This window comes from Rhinolophus sinicus, chromosome 1 (assembly GCF_057876585.1).
Source record: "Rhinolophus sinicus isolate RSI-liver-muscle chromosome 1, RSI-T2T, whole genome shotgun sequence".
Lineage (NCBI taxonomy): Eukaryota > Metazoa > Chordata > Mammalia > Chiroptera > Rhinolophidae > Rhinolophus > Rhinolophus sinicus.
The window spans coordinates 47,317,388-47,342,276 of NC_142501.1; the positions used below are offsets into that span (position 1 = coordinate 47,317,388).

Sequence of the window (24,889 nt, forward strand, 5' to 3'; positions counted from 1 at the left end):
AAGGAATGGAGAACACAAAAACACTAAATGTATGAATAAATCTCGAGTAAACATGAACTGTATAAAATAATAATAATTTTTTTGGGGTGGAGTTCAAAATGTAGAGAAATTGAAACACGGTAACACTAGTATATAAAACGATAAAGGAGGCTAAATAGAGTTAAGGTACTCTGGGGAGAAGTACTATTATTACTAGAATTTGACAAGTCAAGAATGTATTTTTGAGTCCAAATATAAACCCTTATATTTATTGTGAATTGATTTTCAACAAAGGTGCTGAGGCAATTCAATGAGGAAAAGGATCATTTTTTTCAGCAAATAGTGCTGGAACAATTGGGTATCCACATTTAAAATGATGAATTTAGACCTTGCCTCATACCATACACAAAAATAAACCCCAAGTGGATCACAGACATAAATATAAGAACCAGAGCTATGAAAACCCTAAAATAAAATATAGGAGTAAATTTCATGGTCATGGGTTAGGTAGGCAAAGATTTCTTTGATAAGACATCAAAAGCACAAGCAATGAAAAAAAATTGATATATTAGACTTCATTAAAAAATTTGCCCTTCAAAAGACATACTAAGAAGGTAAGAAGATAAACCACAGATCAGAAATTTTTTTCCCCCTTCTTCTGCCTCCCACTCTAGTTCAAGCTATTGTTTCTCAGTCTAGTTGTATAGGACACAGCTCTCTGGCCCATGCTAGTATTATGAGCCATACGCTGGCCACCGGCCGCTCATGGCGGCACACAGTAGCCTGTCGCAGCACTCAGCAGCCCACGCCAACCTCGGCTGCACATGGCAGCCCCACTCCACGGAGAACTGTTGTTCACAATCTTAGCTGTAGAGGGGGCAGCTCACTGGTCCATGTGGGAATCGAACCAGCGACTTCGGGGTTAGAAGCACGGAGTTCCAATCCCGAAAATATTTCTAAATCATATATTCGATAAAGGACTTGTATCCATTATATGTAAAGAGCTCATACTGCTCAATGATAAGACAAAAAATGTGCAAAAGATTTGAATAGACATTTCAGTGAAAAAAAAAGATATGGTCAATAAGCACAGGAAAAGATGTTCAATATCACTAGTTATTAGGAAAATGCAAATTAAAATCATAATGATATAACATTTCACACTTACAAAAATGGCTGTTAATGGGAAAGACAGGAACAAGTGTTGGTGATGATATAGAGAAAATGGAACCCTTATACATTGCTAGCAGGAATGTAAAATGGAGCAGCAACTTTGGAAAATAGTTTTTCAGTTTATTAAACTGTTATACATAGATTTACCATATTACCCAGCAATTCTTCATTTGAAGATGAAAATATTAATATATGTCCACACAGAGACTTGTAAACAGATGGTCATACGTAGAAGTCTTATTTACAATAGCCAAAAAAGTGGAAATAATTCAAATGTCCACCAAATGGCAAATGGATAAACAAAATGTAGTGCAGACATAAAATGGACTATTTGTCAATATAAAAAATAAACTACTGATACATACTACAATATGGATGAACCTCAAAAAAATTATGCTAAATGAAAGAAGGCAGACACAAAAGACGACATTTTATATGATCCTGTTTATATGAAATTTCTAGAAAAGGCAAAACTATAGATATAAAAAGCAGATCAGTGGTTGCCTGGGACTAAATATGGGAAAGGGAGGAACTACAAATCGGCCACAAGATTTTTTGGGGGAATGCAAAGTGCTATTATTGTGATATATATTACATCTACATATATTATAAACTCAACAAGTGTTTTAAAATTGCTTTACATGATAGTATGTCCTTTAAAGAATTTAAGAGGAGAAAAATATGTTTTTACTGGAAATTTACCATTTCCAGTACTTCATTTCTTCCTGTGATTTGAGTTACCATCTACGTATTAATAATACCCTTTCTCTAATATAGTTCCATTTTGTCCACTCAACTTTGTCCTATTGTTATCATATGCATTACATACAGTAGATCCCCCTTATCCATGGTTTCTGTCTCTGGTTTTAGTTACTTGCAATCAACCCCATGGTCATAAAATATTAGATGAAAAATTCCAGAAATAAACAATTCATGTTTTAAATTGCATGCCATTCTGAGTAGTGTGAGGAAATCTCATGCTGTCTCACTGTCCTGCCCAGGACATGAAGCATCTTTTTGTCCAGCATATCCATGATGTATATGCCAGCTATTAGTCACTTAGTAGCTGTCTCGGTTATCAGACTGTCATGGTATCACAGTGCTTGTGTTCAAGTCACCCTTATTTTACTTAATAATGGCCCCAGATTTCAAGAGCAGTGATGCTGGCAATTCGGGTATGTCAATGCCTTAAAGTGCTTCTTTTAAGTGAAAAGCTATGTATGCATGGGGAAAAACAGTATATATAGAGTTCTGCGGAGCATAGCTAGGAGGCAATTGCAGTAATTCTAGTAGATGACGGTGTCCTAAGCCAAGGTAATAGCAGTGGACTAACTCTGCATGTTTGAATATATTTTGTAGAGTTGACAGCTTATTACTTGGATGTGGGATATACGGAAAAAAAAAAAAATCAAGGGTAACTCCAAGATGTTTTGACTTGAGCTGAAGGATGGAGTTAACAGTAAGAAATGGAAAAGGCTGTGGGTGTAGCCAATTTGGAAGACTAGGAGTTCAGTTTTGGACAGGTAAGTTTGAGGTCTCATGAGACTTCCAAGTGGAGATTATTTTAAAAATTTAAAGAAGGCATAATACATTTAATCTTCTAAGCTTTACTTTTCAATTTGCTGGCTCTTCCAAAGAATATTTCTATCTCAGAAAAATAATTAAGGACAATTCTAAGACAAATTTTTATTCATATGTAAATATGAAATATAATCCATCTTCCCCTGTTGATAAGGCAGTAATATAGTTTGAGTACTCATTGAGAGAAACATCACAGCATAGTTTAGTGTTTAGATCCTAGAGCCAGTTTGCCTGATTTTAAATCCTTGTGCTTGACTTTGCCTATATTATACTTCACCCCTCTGTGCCTCAATTATGTCATCTATATAATGATGAAAATGCCTACCTAAAAGGGATTAAGTTAATTTGTATTTGTAGTGTTTTTAGAACAGCACCTGATGCATAGTGCTAAATATGTGATGTAAATTCTTTCAGATAATTTGCTGAAACCTTACTTTGTGTTTAATGTGTTTCAAGTATACTCATAAAGCCCTAACCAAACTATACCATATCCTTGTAAAGGTTACATGTTTCACATAAAGCCATGCATCTGAAAAGATGTACTGAGGAAAAATGCAACGCTCCCAGAAAGGACTCTGCTTAAGACCACATTCCATAAAAATTGTTACAGTTCTGGTCGGCTTACTCTAGGTACCAGATCTTGACTGAAATTAATTGGTTCTATCTATAATAGTACCTAAGGATTCTTAAAATTTGGATCTTATAAAAGCAATTTTTAAAATAGTTGATAGTAGGTAAACCCATTCTGCAGATTTAGGGTTCAGTCTCTGACTACAATTGCTTACATTATTACTTGAAGTAACAGTGCTTATCAATCTGCTTTCCAGAGGCTTTACCCTCTTTGCATATTTTCTGGAAAGTCTATGAAAATTGTTTATTATGGGACATGGCTTCTTTTTGTTTGTTGCTGCGTCTCTATTTTTCCTGTGCATCTTGCTCAGCTGCCTCCGTGTTGTCTTTGACAATGATGAAACGAGGGCTTAAAATTCTTTTGACAGGGTAATTTGCACATTGACTCCAAACTGAAAATAGATATGGCACATTGTAAAGGAGCACCTTAGTCTTATGTGGGTTGGGTGGGACTGAACCTACTCCTCATCTTCAGGCAAGGGGACTGTGACAGGTCTGGCCAATTAGAGCTTTGCTTGGGAGTTTGGATGGAACCATGGGGAAGGGGACTTCTCATTATTAGGACTCCAAGCTTTAGAGATACTGGTGGTCATCACTGCTATCACATAAAGAAAGCTGTTGGAAGATGAAGGTACTACAGAGGAAAGTAGTGGTAAGAGACAAAGAAAAATAGATTTCTAATTAATTTTTAACCCCTTCATCCATTTCTGAAGCTGAATGTCTTAGTTATGTGATCCAATGATCTTTCCTGTCACCTTTTAAAATTATGCTTTCACTCTATGAATGATTGAGTCTAAATTACTGATTTATCTATGGTACATTCTACGTAAAGTTTTCAAGTACTGTACTTCTTTAGGAAGGGTAGCTGTTTATACATTTTAATGCCTAAATATTCCATGATCACTGTTGTGTGCCACATATACACACACTTATGGAATATAAAGCAAAGAAATAAAATAACATTTAATACTTACAAATATGTCCTACTGTGGCCATAACTGACTTTTGTGATAACCTGAAAATTATAATTGGCAGTTTCAGAGTAGGCATCTAGTCAAAAAAGCAAGTAAGTAAATAAATGATTGAAGAGGGAAAGAAAACATAACTTATATCCAGTAAGACAAGTATTCTGATTGACAAATGCTTTCATATTAGAAAGAGATGTCCACAATCTCTTTCTCTGAAATACATGGGGCCAGATAGATTTTTAAAGTCAGAATTCCTCAGCTCCTCTAAGCTCCCTTTTTTTGGGGTCTGGTCATTTGGGTCTCTATTGTGTTGGAGGCTTTCCTCAAATGTTTGTTGATGCTTATCTAACTGTTCATATTTGAATGTATTCATATAAACTTTTCTATATTTTATGACAAAATTTTTTCCCAAGTTTTTTTGCTTTAAACTTGACAAATTAATGTGTAGAACATAGAAAGTAGAGTCCTGCATTTAATTGTAGTGTCTGGTTTCCTCATTGAAATCTAAAGGATTCTTTGCTAGCTAGTGGTTAACACTTACATTGCTTTTGCAGTTTTCAAAATGGAAATACTTCTATTGCTTTTAGTAATTAAAAAACTAATAAATGGATGTTCTTTTTAAGAGCATTCAAACAGTATAGAAATACACAAAGTAGAAATTTAAAGGCTCCATAATCCTATTCCCATATAACTATCTGCAGAAGGTATGAGAAGATTTAGTCATAAATAAAATTGTAACACATGAAAAAATGAGGCAATTATTAACTCTAGGAAAAATGTAACTACAGTAACATTTGTTAGCTTAGAAGTGAACAGTACTGTGTTTCCCTGAAAATAAGACCTAGCCGGACCATCAGCTATAATGCGTCTTTTGGAGCAAAAATTAATATAAGACCCAGTCTTATATTACACTATATAATATAAGACTGGGTCTTATATAAGTTGAGATATAATAAAATATAACACAATACCGGGTCTTATATCAATTTTTGCTCCAATAGACACACTAGATCTGATGGTCTGGCTAGGTCTTATTTTCAGGGAAACATGGTATTTACATGATCATAAAACAAAAACAATAAATATAGATTTAACCAAGAATTTTAACAGTCATATTGAAAAGGTAAAGGAGGGCAGTGTGGAGTATAGGAGATTGGAAAATCCTCCTTTATCCCTTTATGAATTGAGTGGCAAAAACTATATATATTTTATTTATCAAAATATATGTACATATGGAAAGAAACAGCCTTTTAAAGTTATTGTATATTTTATGGAGAATTATAATGTATCTAGATTAGGATAAAGCTGAAAGAAGGTGGCAAAACATCCATACTTAAAAACAAAATTCTCTTGAAAAATTAGCATTAGTAACAAATCATTCAACTTTTTCAGTTTTTATGAAGTTTTTGTTTTAAAGATGAAATTTATTTTAAAAGTCCTCTTGTAAACCAATCAGACATGAATAAACTTTTATAATGAAACAAACAAATCTTTTTAACATCTATCTTTTTTCTTGGGATGACAATAGCATTACTATGATAGTATTTCTTTTTTATTCAAATAAACTGTTTTCAAGATTAATGATTATTAGCAAATTTTGATTTTTATTGCTCTGCTAAGGCAAGATAGAAACATGATACTTTAAAACTGCTTTTCAATTTCCTCTGAACTATTTTATGGTAAAAAATTATTTGGTACTAAGTATTCTTATGCTTAATTCTTAAAGTAATTTTTGTCCTAACTAAACTTGGTACTCCAAGATATAAAAAAAATTTAAACGATATTTACATAATAAATACAATTTTAATCACTAAGTTCCTCCTCATCACTGAAATATGTGCTTTTCTTTATCCTTGGTCGTCTAGAATCATCTGATGTTGAGGGACCCCCTGAACTGGGTTTCCATTTTTTTTGTTCTTCTTCAATTTTGGCTTGCTGTGAATCAGAAAACAAAACAAAACAAAACAAAACCAGGGACTTGTTTAGTATTATTTATGGTACATTAACTCAAAACAATGCAAAAACATACTACAAGTGTCAACACTCCCTACCCTCCCAGCCTATGCAAACAATTCTACTCCAGGCACTTGAAATGAAGCCTAATTCCCATCCTGCTGGAGGTAGAAATGTTATATAAAATACAACATTAGTTAACAAAAAGGAAAAATAAACTAACATATACATTTATCAACTACATTAAAACAAAGTATCTGGTTATATAAAAATTAGGAGATTGTGTATCCTTCAAAAATGTTGCACATATTTGTATTAGGGCCTTTAATGGTCAAAAATACTGGGGGTGCCAAAACAATACATACACATTTTAAGAAAGAAAAAAATTGTCTTAAAATTGTAATACTCAATATACACTGATAACAAAAGATGAATACAAGTCACGTGTACACATTTTTTTGGCACCCCCAGTTTGTTTTTGGTTTTGAAGCAAAGTTTCTTTTATATAATATCTTTGGGCAGCAGGTTAGCTCAGTTGGTTAGAGCATGGTGCTAATAACACCAAGGTTGCCGGTTCGATCCCCACATGGGCCACTGTGAGCTGCGCCCTCCACAACTAGATTGAAACAACTACTTGACTTGGAGCTGATGGGTCCTGAGAAAACACACTTAAATAAATAAAAGTTAAAAATATATATATAATAATATCTTTGACTTAATAAAATTTTTTCTGTAGGGATAAACTCCCTTTAATGAAATAGTTCTGCTCAGTTCTATAATGAAAACAAATTAAGATATTTAAAAGTGTTATGCAGTCCTTAAAATCTAGAAAGAATAATGGGAACTTCTTCATTATACTGTCCTAAAGACCTTAGAGAAGCAGCCTATCTCCTAAACTTTAGGAGGTAAAGGGGAAAGGCAGGTGGCTGGAGGAGATGGTCAATAAAGTAAGCAATAATAGAACTCTTAACCCCAGACAGCTACCGCATGGTGCCTTTTAAAGAACTAGTTAGTACCTGGAAAGCTATGGCCTGACTGAGACTGTCAAGAGCAGGATCTTCCCCTTCATCTTCACTTTCTTCTACTTCTTCACTAAATTAAAAAAAAGCGAAAATCAGAAAGCACTTAACTGATAGTAAAAGGACAGAAGTAACACAATAATAATTTAGTGAGAATGGATATACATACATTTCTTCTTCTGGTTCAGGGATTTTCTTTTTTTTCTTTTTCTCTTTCTTCTTTGGAGGTTCACGTTCTCCAAGCATATTTTTAGGACAGGCATAACTTAAGTGTCCACTTTCCTTTTGTTTCCCATTGAAAAGGAAAGGAAAAATACTGTATTTGTGTTACTAACAGAAACTTGTCTGGTACCTTAAGACTAAAAGGTTTAAGAGCCTAAAAATATATTGTCACATTAGGAAACATGAAAAAATTGACAAAACCCATTACTTTAAAATTTAGGAGGAGGAGGTATGATAACTCTTAAAGCTATTTTAATAACAAGGGAGTACTTCAGTAGTTCACTAAGAATAAAACAAGTACTCTTTCTTCAAACCTTTTAAACATCAAGATTCAAGATACAAAACAATTCAAAATTTAAATGGGCTATGTACTGTAAGTGTAAAATTTTTAAGTTATTATTTAATAAAATTGGGACAAAACTATTCCTAACTTCCAAGATGTTGCTTAACATTCTGTTTTAAAAACAAACAGAAAATTTAAAGTTTTCCTCACTTTTCCTGTTAATTAATTTCATTTTTTTCTTTTTATCTAAACTATACTTGCACTGTCCAATTATGGTAGCCAAGAGTCATGATTTTCTCGTGGTTACTGAGAATCTGAGTCGATACGCACTGTAAGGGTGAAACACACACTGGACTTTGAAGACAATATGAAAGAGAATGTAAAATACCTTAATTTTTAAAAATATTAATTACATAGTTCAAATGATAATATTTTAGATATACATTGGGTTAAATAAAATATATTAAATTTTACCTGTTTCTTTTATTAATGTGGCTACTAGAAACTTTAAAATTACATTTGTGGTTTGCATTATATTCATATTTGACAGTGCTGGACTAGCCATAAAATTATAATAAGACATAACACTGAGTTGTAAAACATAAGATAATGAACTTATATGAGCTATAATTTGTACATTAGCTCACTAAAATATATTTAAGAAGTAAAATGTGAGAGTGAGGGTATAGGGAGAGATTGAACCAGGATTAGAATAATAGAAAAGTAATCATGCTTTTCAAGTATATTTAACAAAGTATCAAATAGACTGTGTACTTTATATACCTGGGGACATGGCTGAACCCAAGAGGTGTTATTGTTAATGAACTGCTGAGAGAATGTACTTAAGAGAAGCACTTCCGAAACTGTTTTTGAAATAAAGGTATACCAAAAAATACTAACATGTCCCATATTAACAAAAGGATTTAATAGTGAAATTACTTTGGGGAAAAAACAAGCTAAATATAAACCGATTTTTTTGGGGATAAGGATACAAAAAACATAAAAATGTACAAAGTAAAACAAATCTGTAGAACCTTAAACCAAAAAGATTAAGAGATTCGTCCAGGGTTTCTCAGATTATTTAATTATTTACTCTGAATATGAGGACACATACTAACCTATTTATCTGACCATAACTGCTCATCTCTCCCTTTTTTTGGACTCTGGAACACAGTTTCTGAAACATTAACTTAAAAGGTCTTCCTTCCTTTTTTCCTTCCCTTCCCTTTTCCACTTTCCTTTCACTTTTCCTCCCTCCTTTCCTCTCCCTCCCTCCCTTCCAACTTTTTATCTATTTATTTGGGGGGGGGGGGGGTGAGTTAGGAAATGGCAGGGGAGAAAGGACCCCAATTCATTTCCTTGTATTTTCCACATGATTTTGTAGACAGGACAATGTTTCTTAGTAATCTTCTCCCCAGCTCTCCATTACTACCTCTGGACCCTGTTTTTTAAAGTATTTTACACAGCCATGTGGATGAAAAAAGGGGTTCTGTGGAAAGTAACTTCAGGTGATCTGATAATAAATTTCTAACTGGGCAGGTCATGGTGGGTAGTCATGCCCCAGGCATATAACTTCTTTAGTAAAGGTTTATCTTTGCCTTAAGCAAGCCCTGTCCATTGTTTCTATGTATCTAGGTTAGCACACCTTTAAAATGCCTTTTCAGACCCTTCAATCTAATACATGACGACCCTTTCAGACCTCTCCTTCTAAAGTGTAAGAGCACAGAATCTTATCTACCTATAATCCAATTCCCACCTTACTTTCTCCTACCTTCATGTAACCTTCCTTACATTCTCTCCTTATTTTAAATGTATAAAACAAACTGCAAAACTGTTATTCTCCAGAGCATTTGAGATCTTGCTCACCAGCGTGTCCTCAGTTTGGCTCAACTAAACTCTTAGGTTTGGAGGTTTCTTACGTCAACAGCATTTTGCAAACTGACAACAATGAGACCCAGATTGAAATTCTCTTGGCATCATTATGGGCCTTGTGCAAAACTATTCTGTGGCTATATATCTCTCTTAATCACCCAAAATTTAAATAGATAACAATACATGATGAGAACTAGATAATAACATTTGGGGATAGTTCAGTTATAAAACATTAGCAACACTAACAGGAAAAAACAAACAACTTTTAAAACACAGTATTCCACAGAGGACAAGTCATATGATAATATTTACACTGATTGTGATGCTTAAACATTGGTAAAATATCATAGAAACAGGCAATAGCCTATTAACACAAATATTTATGAGTCACCGTAATCTTTCAAGACAATAGTATAAGTAATTAGTCAATACCTTTTAATCTAACAATTTTCGAAGATTTAGAAACTGGAGAAAATATCACTCTATACTACTCAGCTCAGGTTATCTTCACATATTACATTTCAATTGAGTTTACTTAGATGAATCTAGAGCCCCAAAGTAAAACAACTTTCATAACCTGGTTTTAGCCAGCCAGTTTTGGAGAGCACAAATAAAACACTGATGTGAAAAATACATTAAACTACGAAAAATTACATTAAGTTTTAGGTATACTCACCCCACATTCATAACACTTAGATTTATCAAAGTAGTTCCGTCTTCGGATGAACTCAGCTGCTCTTCCATTGTCAATAGCAATGCTTGCTTTTATCACTCTACCAAATAACTAAATCAGAGAAAAATGTAAATGAAAAAAGATGTATTTCATTGAAACCTAAAACTACAGTTATTTGATCCCATTTCCTCAAACCTTCAATTACATTTTATTTTTTAGATTATTTTAGCAATTGCCTACTTAGGTGTGACAATTCTATCTTGTAAAACAGATTCCTATTCCTTAGATTCTACCAATGTTTTGGGAAACCAGTACAGTTTTAAACTCTTTTCTTTGACATGAGTTAAATACCCTCAGAATCTACTGATATCCATCCACTACCTCCTCACATTTTTGGCCTGGATGAGCACAAAGGCTTTCTGGTTAAAAACCTTGTTGGGAATGAATGGCTTACCTGTTTGTTGTTTATTGCCCTGGTACAGTTTTGTGCAGAGTCTTTATCCAAAAACAAAATAAATGCAACCCCTTTACTCTTCCTGGTATCTTTATCTTTCATTATAGTAACCCTTAAAGCATAAACAAAGAGACAGTTAAAAATAATGAGGCAGCAATAAATGAAACAGATATTAGTAACTTGGAAAACTCAAATGTTGTGTTCATAAAGAGTGAGTAAAACGTTTACAGAGTAAGATAATTTAATACATTTGACAGATAGTTATCTCTTCAAAGTCATGGGATATCAAGAAGAATGGAAATGAGAAAGTGTGATACTGATTTAACAATAGTGAATACAAGTATGATGAGAAGTCTCTGATAAATCAAACATTAATCAGAGGCTGAAGAATGAAGAGATTACAGAGACAAGGAATCTCAAATAGTAAGCATAATTCCTCTTTTCTACTACTGTGTTTCCCCGAAAATAAGACCTAGCCAGACCATCAGCTCTAGTGCGTCTTTTGGAGCAAAAATTAATATAAGACCTGGTCTTATTTTACTATAATATAAGACCCGGTCTTATCGAACATAAGACCGGGTCTTATATTAATTTTTGCTCCAAAAGATGCGCTAGAGCTGATGGTCCGGCTGGGTCTTATTTTCGGGGAAACAGGGTAACTCTCCTATCCTGCACAAAACAAAACAAAACAAAACTGAGGTATTCTCTTCTACACAAATAGTAAAATCACTTATTTATTTTTTGCTAGGTTTTAGAATCTAACTATATTTTTAATACTCTTTTAAAGACTCTCCAGCTCTGTGGTCTCAGCCAAAACACCCAAGGTACCTAAGTGATAAGGATGGTGACAAGAGCACAGAACCTGCTCTTCCTACTGACCCCTTAACACATCCTTTTGCTTATCATTAAATATAGTTTAAAAAATAATGTTCAAAAGGGCTCTTTGGAGAAATAGCTGATTCCAAGGCTGGGATAGGGTAGGTACAAGGGGAACTAATCTCTTTAACTGGAAATACTTTCTCCTCCTTTTTGCTAGTCTCTACGGAAATCTATTTAAGTATAAATAGCGCCTCATCTTACGTATTTTTTATATAAACTCCTTTATGGTTGCCCCTGTAACCTCTATTAAGCCTAGCTCAGTATGTTAAAACAGATAGATAGATATAAATGAGAAAGTAGTTTCTCAAAAAGAGTGCATCTATTTGTTTATTCACGTGGTCATTTAGTCACTCCATTAGCTGTAAGCTAGCCCTAAACACTGATAATATAAAGGCAGAAGGACAATGTCACTCATTTAAAATTATTTAATGGATTCCTGGTGTTCTTAGGATGAAAACCAAGTATCTTGTAACATGACCAACCAGCAAAATTAGGAACCTGCTTCCATCTCTGGATCCATCTTGGGCTTTCTCCCTCTTGTTCACTCATCTCTAGTCATATTGGCCTTCTCTCACGTTACTTTCTCCTGCCACAGGGCTTTTGCGCAAGCTATTTCCTCTACCTGAAATGTTCTTTCCATTCTTTTTGCCTAATTAACTCTTATTCAGACTTTAGATTTCAACTCAAAGTATACTGATTTAGGTAAATCTACCCTGACTCTCTAGACTAGGTCATACATCAGATCTTCCCTGTTTTTTTTTAGCTGCTTATAACTCTATGTCTTTAACGTCATAGCATTCTCATGGTTTATAATTATATATTTGTATGGAAATTCATTCAGAGATTCTGAGAGGGAAAAAAACATGAACAGTCACTGGTATGGTTAAGGGAGTAGGCCCTGGAATCAAACTATTAGATTTAATCTTGCCTCCACCACTAACTAGCAATGTAATTTTAGGCTTACTGTGTGCTTCAGTTTTGTCATTTATAGTATTGAGGTAATAATAATATTTACCTTAAAAGGTACTTGTCAGAATTTAATGACATAATGTGTATAAAGAGATTATAATAGTGACTAGCATATTTCTGTGCTCCTTGTTACATGTCATTAGTGTTTTGATTGACAATGACGACTGATATTATGAAAACCTAAAAATTTACCAAGAAGAAGCATTTTTGATGATTTTTAATAAAGAAGTGAGTTTTAAAGTCATTAACCTCAGGATGCAAATGAACTTCATCTGTTTAATATCCATCTGTCAAAAGCTAGAAGTAAAACTAGTCAAGATACATATGCTCTAAATTCTTGGGGTTTTAAGGATGATTTAAAATTTATACCAGAATCTATATTGGTTATAAGATAGAGTGATAGTATCTTTTGCTTTTACTTCTTTGCTCCATAATATAGTTGCTTGGTTGATTTAAATAGTGGATTAAATATGAGAACCTTAAGTTCTCATCCTTTCTTTACTTGGTCCCAACTGATATTATCATTCTTACCATTTCTTTCTGTTTCCACTATTTTCAATGATATCTAAACTTTATGAAGCCAGAGAATAACGTTTTCTATTATCAGTCTCATAAGAACTCTGTATGCCATCTACATTGAAATATGTTACATTCTACATTCTAATCTACATTGTAATAATATTCTAAATAGTATTTACATTTGTTTGACAAATGATAATCCATTTATAGTATACTTGATAATGTACCTTCTAGAAAACAAAATATACAATCAGAGCCTTTATGTCTAATATCGGACAACAGATCAGTTTTAGTTCTTAGTAATATGGTAAGAAATTGTATTGTTTAAATAAATAATATGCATAAAATGTTAACAGGAGTATTTTTATTTTCTTTGTTATATAAAATGTCTGTTTTATAAAAAACACTAAATCTACTTCCATTAAAAAATAATAGAGAAGTAAATTCAGATAAATCTTTAAATGAAGTTTCAAAATTTGCTGTGAATACTTACTTTACAACTTTGCCATACTTGGAAAATATCTGAAACAAAATACCATAGTAATGTACAATTTAATTTAAAGTCATAAAAAAATTAAATTACAGGTTGTATACACTGATCACATTCTTTGTTATAGTTTATGGAAAACTTTAGCCTTTAGGCCCTAGAAGATATATTTTTTTAGTGACTAGAATAATACTTTTTTTTGTTACTGGAGTCATAGTATCAGCCTCATTTCTTAAATTGCATAGAGAAAAAAACACACTTCATGTGTGGTAGATCGAGGGCATACACACTACACTGCACAGCTGCTGTGCTCCTGTGGTATATCCATGGCAATTATCAACCCCATCATAGCTCCAGAAAAACCTTGTGCTTCAAATACCAATGTTGTGCAATATCACTGCTCCTAGCCTACCCCTACCCCATCATGCGATCACTGTTTCAGAAGACAGATACTTAGACTGCTTATAAAAAAGCAAAACAAAACATAAATGCTTCTATAATGAAACACCCGTTCCCATCCGTCTCCTTCTGCCCACCCTTAATATGTTGGTGGAACTTTACAGTTGGCCCTTTCGTGTCTTTTACTTCTACACCTTCACCCTAAGCAATCTCATCTATTATATGTCTACTGCTTTCAGCCACTACTTGTATACTAATAGTTCTTATTTATTATATAATGCTCCTTAGAAAAGTCTGTTAGAATACATTAATAATCAATAATAAATTTTGAGTTCTATGATTAACTTGCATAATGCTGGAATGTAGTATAACTGGATTGCAGTGTTAGCTACACTGAATTCTGAAGACCAGCAACAGACAGCTTTCCCTATGACACTTTTTATTGGCTTCTGATTTCACTCAAAGTCCTTACCATTATCTACGTAGGCCCTACAAGGCATGCCTGCATGGGCTTACTCTGACCGCCCCTCCTTTTCTCTCCACTTGATTTACTCTGTGCCTAAAAGGCTTGCCCCCTAGACATCTGCACAACTGTCTCTTACTTCCTTCAGGTCTTTATTCAAAAGTCACCTTCTCAATAAGGGTTTAGACCACCATGTAAAATTTCACCTCCATTCCCAACCTAACATTTAATAACCCCCCTTTCCTGCTTTATTTTTTTCTCCTTAGCAACTGACATCTTAGCATTAACTTAGTATCTAACAAATAACATCATTTGATTTTTTTGATATTTCACACTATTTCTCTATCTTGCTATATTTTGAGTGTCAAGAGGGATTTTCATCTTTTTGTTCACTGATGTGTTCCTAAGACCTGTATGAGTGCTGAGTATACAATAAGTATGCAATAAATACAGAAATGTCTCTATTTTGTAACAAGGAAGGAAGCTACAGTTCATTTTCTCCTCTGTTCTTTGAGTCAAGGTATCAAGCAATTAATCAAGTACTAGGTATCTTCTATGCAGCATCTCTTTACTTAATATCTACCCTTAAGTAACAGAGAGAAGAGGGCACACTTAGAAGAGAGGATTCATGTCATTCTTTCCAGTTTCTCTCAACCACCCATCTGCAGGACAAGCTCTGCAGGAACTTTTGTTCTCCATAAGGTAAAGAGGTGAAAAAAGATGTTGGAAGGGACTTTTTCCCTCCTCAACCACCCCTATCCTGAATTGAAAACAAAATTTATTTAACTGTTAAGTTCCTGCCACATATGTAAATTAAGATACACTTTCAGAATTTGAGGATTAGGAAAGGGATGTTTGCTTCCATCAGCCCTTTCCCAAAAAACCCTCCACCCCATTACCAATTTTCAAAGCCACGTAAGCAAGCAGGAAAAATCAGCTTATCACGAGTTGCTCCCACTTCATTATAATACCATATTTCCCCAAAAATAAACCTAATGGGAAAATAAGCCCTAGCCTGATTTTTCAGGATGACATCCCCTGAACATTAGCCTTAATGCGTCTTTTCGAGCAAAAATTAATGTAAGACCCTGTCTTATTTTCAGGGAAACACGGTAGCTGCCCTTCCATGTTTATATAGAACTTATTATTCTCTATGAAAGCAGTGCAAATTCTCTTTGGAAATTATGAGTGTCTAATTTTTTCCCCCGTTTACTCATGTTTGCAATAGAGGTCTTTGGCATAAGGCTTCTATTTGGTGTAAGACTAATAGAGAGGTCTAATGGTTTCAGAGCATTGTAATGTACTTATTAAGAATTTCTGCTAAGGAGAACTGTTTGCTTAAATGGCAAACAGAAAATTCAGAAGATAACAGTACTAATACTCAAACTTACTTACCCGATATAAGTCATTGTTGGTCAGGGAAAAGGGCAAGTTGGATACATACACTGTGCTTTTACTTGGGGCCAATCCACCACTCATGTCTAAAAAGAAACACAAACAGACCCAGAAGTAATCTAAGTCAGGTATTCTTCATCCCAGGTAAAACCAGTGCAGGCAATCACTGATTCAATTATGCCAGATTCATTCATATACCTCCCTTACTTCTCAGTAATAGTTAAGAACAATGACTCCAGCTGGGTGAATTAAGGAATTCCTTTTCTCTAGACACCACTTAAAATTTTCTGGTCCTTTCAGGTGGATTCTTCACATGAATCCTGTCAGTGCTCCTCTATGGCGTGAACAGAGAGGTGAGTTTTAAACAGATGAAGGAAAAACTCGTGAGGTTATTCTTAACCTCCCCTAAGGCTAAGAGCAAGAAAGTGCTTTCAAATACGCATACTATGCCTACACACACCAGAAAGAGCATGGGACCTTAGAAAAAACTTAGCCATTGAAACTTAGCCATTAGGAGAAACTTAGAAGAAACATTACCATGGTTGGGTACTTTTTAGTTGTCTTAACATTTTTCTCTGGGGTTGTGTTAAGAGGAAATTTCAGCCTCACATTTTGATGTACATCAAGTTCTTTCAAATCACTAATTTTGCAGATTATTGCTAAATTATTAAATGATACATCTTATTACATGAATAGGTTTCAATGCCTTGAAGGATACCGACCTGGGTGTGCATTTTTAAGTTTACAAATCGAATCCGTAATTAATTTTCATACCGTATTTTACAAAGTCAGAAAGTTCTCTGAAAATTGTTATATGGCTCAACCAAGTTCAAATTTTCGATTTAAAATGCGTGTGTGGCATGTATTTAAGATGGGGGTGTGGAAAATCACAAATGGCAAAGTACTGATTCTAAGGCGTGCCAATTGGCGAAGTAACGGGAAAATTGCTTGACACTTGAGATGCTTTTTTGGGAATCAAGACAACTCCAGAAACTCAACATCGGTAGGTCCCTTTTGAAAAACTTCCCATTTGAAATTCTACACGTTAGCCGTTCTGGGGAGAAATGCGAGGACAGTCAACTGTAAAGGTTCTGGAATAAAAAGGGTGGCAGGAGAAAGGACAAACCGTTTCGGCGGCCGGGTCTGGGGAGGAGCCCCCAGGAGGAAAGGCCGCAGCTGAGGAGGCGTTTACCTTGAGGTGGGCCAGGCCCGGGAGATCAGAAAAGCGCGAACCCTCGGCTCATGTGGTGCTCAACCACGGCTATTCCTCACCCCTGGCAGCCGCCTTGGCATCACGAGTACTGGGAGGGGGTCAGGCGCCGCTGACGAGACAGTAGCGGCAGCAGCGCCGCTTCCGGGCTCTCCTTAGACCCAGGCCCCGGAGGCGGGCCCAGAGGCGGGCGCTTGTGTGACGTTTCCGCGCGCGCCGGAAGTGCCTGCCTGGAAAGCGGCGACGAGCGGACCATCACGTTTACGGGGTCTTCGCGTAGTCCAGCGTTGGTGAGCGCGTTTTACCTTTGCGACAGGTGGACGGGCATAGACGCGAGGGTGGACGAGTGGGGGTGGCGGCGGGGGGGCGTTTTCCGTGGCGGGACTTGGAGTCTCCCTCTGTATTTGAATCGTGCAACTGTTCTGCCCCGGCGGTTGAGGGTGAAGAGATGCCGTAGAGTTTGAAATATATTTCAGACTGAAACATAGGTTCACTTATCCTTAGCGCCCTGATATGCAAAAAGAGGTCTAAACCAGGTAACTTCCATGACTCCGTATCATTTAGGAAGTCGGTAAACTTACTGAATGTGTTTGACGTACCCAGTTCGGTAGTAGGCACTTTGAGAGCTACAACAAAGTGTAACACAGGCCTTTTGCTGGTTGTATATCTTAATCTCGTTGGGGAGATAAGATCACCTTATTCAGGATTCAGGAATGACTCATCTAGAGTATTGGTATGGACAACTGTTAAACTTCTTGGCACCTTTTTTCTTCCTGTAAATCTGTAATGGGCACACATTCCTTTTTCTCTAAGAGGCCGTATACGGGCCCATCATTCCTACACAAAAATCAGAAAATAATGCAAGGCAGTTTATACTTAACTTCTACCCACCAGCCCATACAGACCAGGCCTCTCACCACTCCATGGGAGCCTGCGTGCCAGCAGCCTGGAACCCAGAGCCTATCCTGGAGCCTGCACAATCAATCCAGCCTGAAGCCGATGTCTTCTAGAGAGACGGAAGTGCAATCCAACCAGGGCGCCGCTGAATTTTGAGAGGCTTGAATGCCTCGGCGTCCATCGGGACCGCTGGGACTATTCTCTTGGCAAATTTGTGGCCTGCCAAAGCTACCATGCTTCACATCCCCGTTATCCTTGGTTACCGCCCAAGATGTAAGCCCCTTTGATCTTCTATGCTACACCCTTATTTCCGTGCTGCTTTGTGCTTCCCCTCCGGTGATTTAGGCTATTACTGCTTCTCTCCCCTTTTCCTCCACAGTTCACCCCTCCACACAGCTGTGCTCGCCAAAACCTCTATTCACTGCTTAACAAACTCTCTTTCATTTTTAAACCACTTGGTGGAAAGTCTCTTTCATCACCTAGCCTTAACTAACACTTGGCTTTTCCCTCCAGCTCTTTCAATTGAGCCTTTCTCTGATATCTGCGTTTAAGGTTGGGTGATGGCTATAGCCATAGTGAACTGATTTGACTTCCTCAAAGTTGTCTCCCCTCAGTCTGCAAAGGTTCTTTTCTTTTTCTGTGGCATTTATTTCCCTGACCTCTCCCTTGATCATTCCTGTGCCTGCTAAAGATCAGTTTAGCCATCACTTTCTCTGAGGGGTGTTCCCTGAGTTCCCATAGACACAGTTAGGTACCCTAGCCATGTGCTAAGTGCCCTCTACTTTCCTCATCGTAGCACTTATCACATCATCTTAATTGCTTGTCTCTGCCTTTTCTGCTAAGCAAGGCTGTGGGGGAGGCATTGTAATTGTTTTATTTTTGTTGTTTATTTTTGTAACTCTAGTGCCTGAAAGGTGGTCAGGTATTTCCTGAATGATTGCAATGCTGCAGGTGGTGTCAGAAGTCAAGCTGTCATCTCCTGACTTTAAGATGTAAGAACCATTCGAAAAGGGTCAGCTGCTACTCAGCTATAGCTCATTGTGGCTATGTAACTATATGATTCCAGTGTTGCCAGAGCATCCAGTTTTTTCAAGGAAAGCTGGAAATAGTTTTTTAAAAATTAATAGCTCCCGGTTTTTAAGTTTTATCAGTGGAATTAAATTTTATTAAAAAAACAAAACAAAACAAAAAACTTGGGCCAAACACAAGTCACATGTGGCCCCGTCACCAGTTTGGTATGTTTTAAGTGTCATAGCTTTAGAAATGGTCTTCGTGAGAATAACAGATTTTGAACTGGGCCTTGATGTATGATTGGAAGTTGAATAAGAGAATGGAAAGAGGTATTCCAGTTTGGGAATAAGTCAAATAGCTCCAGCATAGCATGTGTTACTTTGTGGCACAGTGAGGAGGCTGGTATGAATAATCCTTTTGGAGAGAACAGGAGGTTAAGTGAGGTGATAGAGGGGGCATATGGAGGGCAGAGAAGTTTGGATTTGTTACAGCTCATAAGAAACTGTGGGCTCTTGATCCAGGGAAACTTCAGATATGAATGATGTATTAGCAAAGTGAATTGTGTTATTTTTTTAAAGGGTGAAATGGACGGTAAAAGACTGGAAGGAGGCTGACCAATTAAGACTGTAACCTCTATCCAGATGTGAAATAAGATTTTGATTTGTAAATATTATATATAAGCAAACATCTGGTATTTTTGTTTACTTGTATAATTTTAGTTACTTGATCACTTACAATGGACAATCAAGAATCTCCTACTATAAATATTTAATACAATGTGGTGGGTCTTATAAAAGTATCCTTAAAACATTGAAAAGTCAAGTAACTTGTGAAACTAGTAGACAATGCAGTATTTTCACAGTGCTAAGATACATGGTTCATTATGAAGCAGTCAGTGGTCTTTTCTCTAACCTCTGCCTTTTTTTAAAAAAAAGTTTTTGCCCTCTTTCCGCCTCCCCCCTCCCCACTCTGGTTCAAGCAGTTGTTTCCCAGTCTAGTTGTGTTGGACACAGCTCCCTCCCTGGCCCATGGTAGCCCACAGCAGCATATACCGACCTCCCACAATCTTAGCTGTAGAGGGCGCAGCTCACTGGCCCATGTGGGACTCGAAATGGCAACCTCGGTGTTAGGAGCACAGCTCCAACCACCTGAACCACCAGGCCTGCCCCACCTCATTCTCTTTTAATCCATCTTGATTACTGCCAGGGTAATCTTCTGGAATCACATTTTACCCCTCACCATATTTCTAGACTTAAAAGCGTATAGTAAACTTCTCTACTGTTGTTTTTTTCTTTTTTTTCCTATGTTGTACCACTTAATGCCCTTGAATTTGTTCTCTCTGTCCTTGCTTGTTTCATTTGTGAAGCAATGTGATACGATGGAAAAGGCCTGGGCTTTAAAGTCATGCAGGCCTCAGTCTGATTTCAGGCTCCATTTGGGTCTGGGATTTGAGCTTTTTCAGAGCTTCCATGTTTTATCTGGAATGGGAGGGATAATACCTACTTCAGGGGAAGAAATGAATACCCATGCAGGCCTATTTCCTACTCCTTTGCAGTGTGAATCTTCTGCTCTTCTCAGTTCCCTCTTTCTTATGTACACTTTGTCTTCTTTAATTATTTTTTTCCTTTTCTTGGATTCTATTCACTGTTGTTCATCCACATTTGAGAAATCTCTCAAGATTCTGTTCAAATTTTCTTGACTGTCTTAACTACCATTGCCTGCATTTCTCTCTCCCTGAACACTGAACTATGATTGATTCTAGTAGGTACTCTGCTCTATAATCACTTTAATTGGCATCAATGTTAGTTTTTTCCCCACAGACTTTACTTATGTTCTAAAATTCATTTTTAAGTTAGTAGTATGGAATTCTAAACATTTTTTTTTCCCAATACAAATAGTATTATGTAGTTTTTAGGTTCAAGACAGCCCTTAAAAGCTTCTTGTTTCAATTTAATATGTTAGGAATATGTTTACCTTGCTTTAAAGGTCAGTGGATCTCATCCTGAGATAAAATTTTGTAAGTGTCAGGGTCTCCCCTGTGCCAGGCCAATTATATAGGGATTTCAGAGGATAGGGCCTAGACATTGCTATTTTTTTAAAGCTCTTTAGATGGTTCTAATGTGCAGCCAGGGTTGAGAATCACTGCTTTAGGTGCTAGAGCTGAAGGACTCTCATTGGTACCTTTGCTCAAAAATGAAATGGTAATAGTGTCATGAGAAGTGTGACAGGAACCATAATCTAATAGTGCTCATTAGAAGTTTTCTGAATAATTAAAAGGTACATAGTAATATTAATGCTTCCCAGAATGGTTCATGTGGTCATATGAATATCATGTTTAGTTATTTGGCCAATATTTACTAAGAACTTTTGCTAAGCAACAGGAGTAAGGGAGGTACCCGTCATTGCCTTTGCCTTGGTATTTAGTTTGGGAGAGAAAAGAGGAAAACAAGTAAATTGAATAAGATGTTTTATAGTGCTATTATAGCAGGGTGCTTTAAGAGTCCCAAAGAAGAGTCCCAAAGAAGGAACAACTTTAGTCTTTCTAAAGAGTATAAGAAAAGCTGACATTTGAACTGGTTAAGGAAGATTAGAGGGTGAAGGCAGATAAGTAGAAGAAAGATACTGTAGATGGGAAAAGCATGCCGAGGTGTGGTGGTGAGAAGTAGTGGCATTCCTGCAGAACAAGATGTAGGTGGTATGTCTGGAGATTCTGGAGACTGTTGGGGAAATAGTAGGAGGTGAAGCTGGAAAGGCAGGAGCAAGGTCCTAAATAAGCCTTTTTCAAGTTTTAGGATTAAGACTTCACTCTTTAGGATATAGGGAACCACTGAGATTTTTAAATCAGGTGTCTTATCAGAATGAACACTATAGCTTACTGGTGGGGAATGTGACCCCAGAAGCAGGGAGACCAGTATCTTACTATTGGGGAGTCCAATGGCTAGGTTAAGAGCATCTGAACATTGGAATAGGGAGAGGAGGGATAGGTAAATGTGGATACATGTGCTTTATATATTGAGGTGATAGCAGTAACTGGATTTAGTAAATAATTAGATATGAAAAGTTTTGGGTCTTGTATGACTCAGGTTTCTGATTTGGGCCTTTGGGTACCTGGTGGTGTCATTGGCCAAAGGGGGAAGATGAGCTATAAAGCAGGTTTCTGAGAAGTGAAGAACTGTTTTGGCATTTTGAGTTGGAGGTGTCTGTGAGACATCCTCTTGAAAGGACTCAGGATGAAATTAAAGTGTAGGAATCGTTTATCTAGATAGAGCATATTACCAGCATTAACAGATTCACTCCATGTACTGAACACATATGTCGTGCAAATTGTTCTAGTGGCTTAATACTAATCAATGAACAAAATGGAGGTCCTTGCTTTCACGTAGCTCATAATCCTGGTAGTGAGGGACTAATAATAGACATCAGTGCATCAAATTTAAATTATATGGTATCTTAGATAATTAGTGCTATGAAAAAAATAGCAAGATTTTTGGGTCTGGTAGATAGGTGATATTAATAAGACATTGAGAAGGTAACATTGGAGGGTGAAGAAGTGGTTTGTACAGACACCTGGAGAAAAGCATTCTTGGTGAGGAATTGCCAGCTCAAAGGCCTATCTATTGCTCATCTAAAGTATATGGTCAAATGTAACCTTTCTATTCACTAACCATGATTGGCTATCAAAATAGTTACTGAATGAATGTAAAGAGTGAAAGGAATGAGTTTGGGGAGGAGGGAAAGCTATTTATCCTGAGTGTATTTAGTACTGGAAACTGACTAGAGCCATGTGCGGAGTTACTTTGTAATCTAAGCTGCTACAGTAACTAGTTTGGATAAAATGAACAGCAGATCTTTTTCTCTCACCTTGCCTGTAGATCCAAAGTGTGAATGGTGTAGCAGGAGAATGTTGCCTGTGACTGTTTTCTCAATTTCCAGGCGACTGTCACTGAGAATTCAAGTCATCCCTATCCTGCTAGCCCTCAATTAAAGTTAACATAAGAATGGTTGGATAGTTCAATGGATTGGAGTGCTTGCTCTAAGAAAGGCTTATTTCTTTCTGGAATTATACCACTATGGCATATTAAGCATACTCTATTGAATATGGCATAAAAGAATGAGATTTTTTTTTTAAACCTAGAACTGGTTACTAGCAAACTTCTAAATGAAACTTATGTTCTTGACACTGAATTCAAAATCTGCTGTCTGCCTAATTGTGATGTAGAGGGTCCTTTCATTTTTCAGTTGTATTCTTCAGTTTTCATATCTTGTTGGATCAGACAACTTTACTGGAGTACTTCTGAGACTCCACTAGTAGGAGATTAGTGAAGTGATGACAAGGTAAGTAACGTGATCACTTCACTTGGAAATAGGAGCCCCTTTGTTTAAATTTAGTTGATTGGCTTCTAGTGCAGGATGGGTCAATTTCCTAAATCTGGATAATACCATAAGCAACATGTGCCACTAATCAGAAAATTGCAGTGCTCATCAGTTATTTTAAAATCCTTTGAAAATTAGTGGGTGCTATTTGAATTTAAGGTGACATTAGCATATTCTCTCCCCTACTTACAGTACCATCATCATATCTTCCTCCTCTTATACCATTTCCCTTTTCTGTTATCTTAATTTCAAGATCCAGCTAAATGCCCATCTTCTTTACAGCCCAATATTCTTTCTTTTGTATGTAATCATCAAACTGTGTCTTCTATTTTGTTTTACTAACAGAACAAAGTTGAATATGGAATCTTCTATTTACATTCTTTACCCAATTATATAGATTTCTTAAGGATGCAGGAAGTTTAATAATTTGACAAGGACCTCACCAGTACTGCTTGGGTTTTTTTGGGGGGAGTGGGTGGGAGGTTTATACTCCTGGATGCTAATTATTTTGCTATACCATTCTGTAATTTATTTCACCTTTAGATTGTGTTCTATTTTTATATTCTTTATTCTGAAAATATTTAGATAACAATGAAGCCTTATATTCTGATATTGCTCTTTTGTAAAAGCAGCATAGGTATGGTAAGAGGACATTTAAAAACTACCTGCAGATTCTGTAAAGATATTAATATTTTAGTAGGCTTATCAGTAAGAGATACTTGATTAAAGGAGATTACTTTATAGCCTAACGTCTATATTTAATCACTGTATTATAGACACTTAAGTAATTTAACTATTGTTATTTGTAGAGGAAACTAATTTCCTTTTATAAAATTATCCACCATATATACAGTAATTTTAAATTAAGATCTTTAAAAACTCAATTTTTAAGGTACATAGAATTTACTTTATTTACTAAACATTTCTACTTGAAATTGTGATTTCCCTGTCAGGTCAATACCCTATTGGGACATCATCAGGTATAGAGTCAAATATGCAAAGTTGTTATAGGATTAACTGTAAGGCTTGAAAATGTGATAACAGTACTACAATTTCTAGCTGTTTCCTGGATGCTATTTGTTTCTAGTAGAAAATAAGTTCAATATACAAATTGATGCCCTACAGAAGTGAGTTTTCATGTAGCAAATTTAGTTGGGAGTTTGCCAAATAAATTCTTTTTTTTTTTTTAACAAAAATTTTTCATTGTGGTAAATTGTACATAAAATATACCATTTTAACCATTTTTAAGTGTCAATTCAGTGGTACATATTAAATACATTCACATTGTTTTATAGCAATCACCACCATTCAATACTTTGCATCTTCCCAAACTGAAACAATATGCCCATTAAACGATAACTCCACATCAGATAAATGTACTTTTATTTAGGTTTTTCTTTGCTTCCATTTGTTGAGGCTTCCCAGATTGTAGCTCTTTGATTCATTTGTTCAATTAGATCTTACACAAATGAATTTAAT

General features: G+C 35.9%; 2 protein-coding genes across 16 annotated transcripts in view; one reads left to right on the plus strand and one right to left on the minus strand.

The window, feature by feature from the left end:
- Window positions 1–1,251: 1,251 nt before the first annotated feature.
- On the minus strand, window positions 1,252–17,299 carry ZCRB1 (zinc finger CCHC-type and RNA binding motif containing 1). 4 transcript variants are annotated; one of them, XM_019748392.3, is made up of 8 exons: window positions 17,111–17,299; window positions 15,919–16,004; window positions 13,668–13,696; window positions 10,808–10,919; window positions 10,357–10,464; window positions 7,473–7,585; window positions 7,301–7,376; window positions 1,252–6,266 (listed from the first exon to the last, which is right to left on the minus strand). In XM_019748392.3, the coding sequence occupies exons 2-8, from the start codon at window positions 16,000–16,002 to the stop codon at window positions 6,135–6,137; spliced, it is 654 nt and encodes a 217-aa protein (XP_019603951.1). In that variant the 5' UTR covers window positions 16,003–16,004; window positions 17,111–17,299; the 3' UTR covers window positions 1,252–6,134. The 4 variants fall into 4 exon arrangements, with proteins under 4 accessions (XP_019603951.1, XP_074181926.1, XP_019603953.1 ...); XM_074325825.2 differs by having other exon boundaries at window positions 17,045–17,296; XM_019748394.3 differs by lacking the exon at window positions 13,668–13,696 and having other exon boundaries at window positions 17,111–17,294.
- PPHLN1 (periphilin 1) overlaps window positions 17,295–24,889 on the plus strand; it is a 113,669-nt gene continuing 106,074 nt past the window's right edge. For 6 of the 12 annotated variants that reach the window (XM_019748384.3, XM_088798892.1, XM_019748383.3 and 3 more), the window contains exons 1-2: window positions 17,341–17,418; window positions 18,023–18,298. Coding sequence is in view for 4 of the 12 variants with exons in the window: in XM_019748383.3 (XP_019603942.1) it covers window positions 18,259–18,298 (40 nt within the window). In the remaining 8 variants the exon portion in view is untranslated. Of the gene's footprint in view, window positions 17,419–18,022; window positions 18,299–24,889 lie in introns of all 12 variants that reach the window. The other 6 variants (XM_019748388.3, XM_074325821.2, XM_019748391.3 and 3 more) reach the window with 2 other exon arrangements.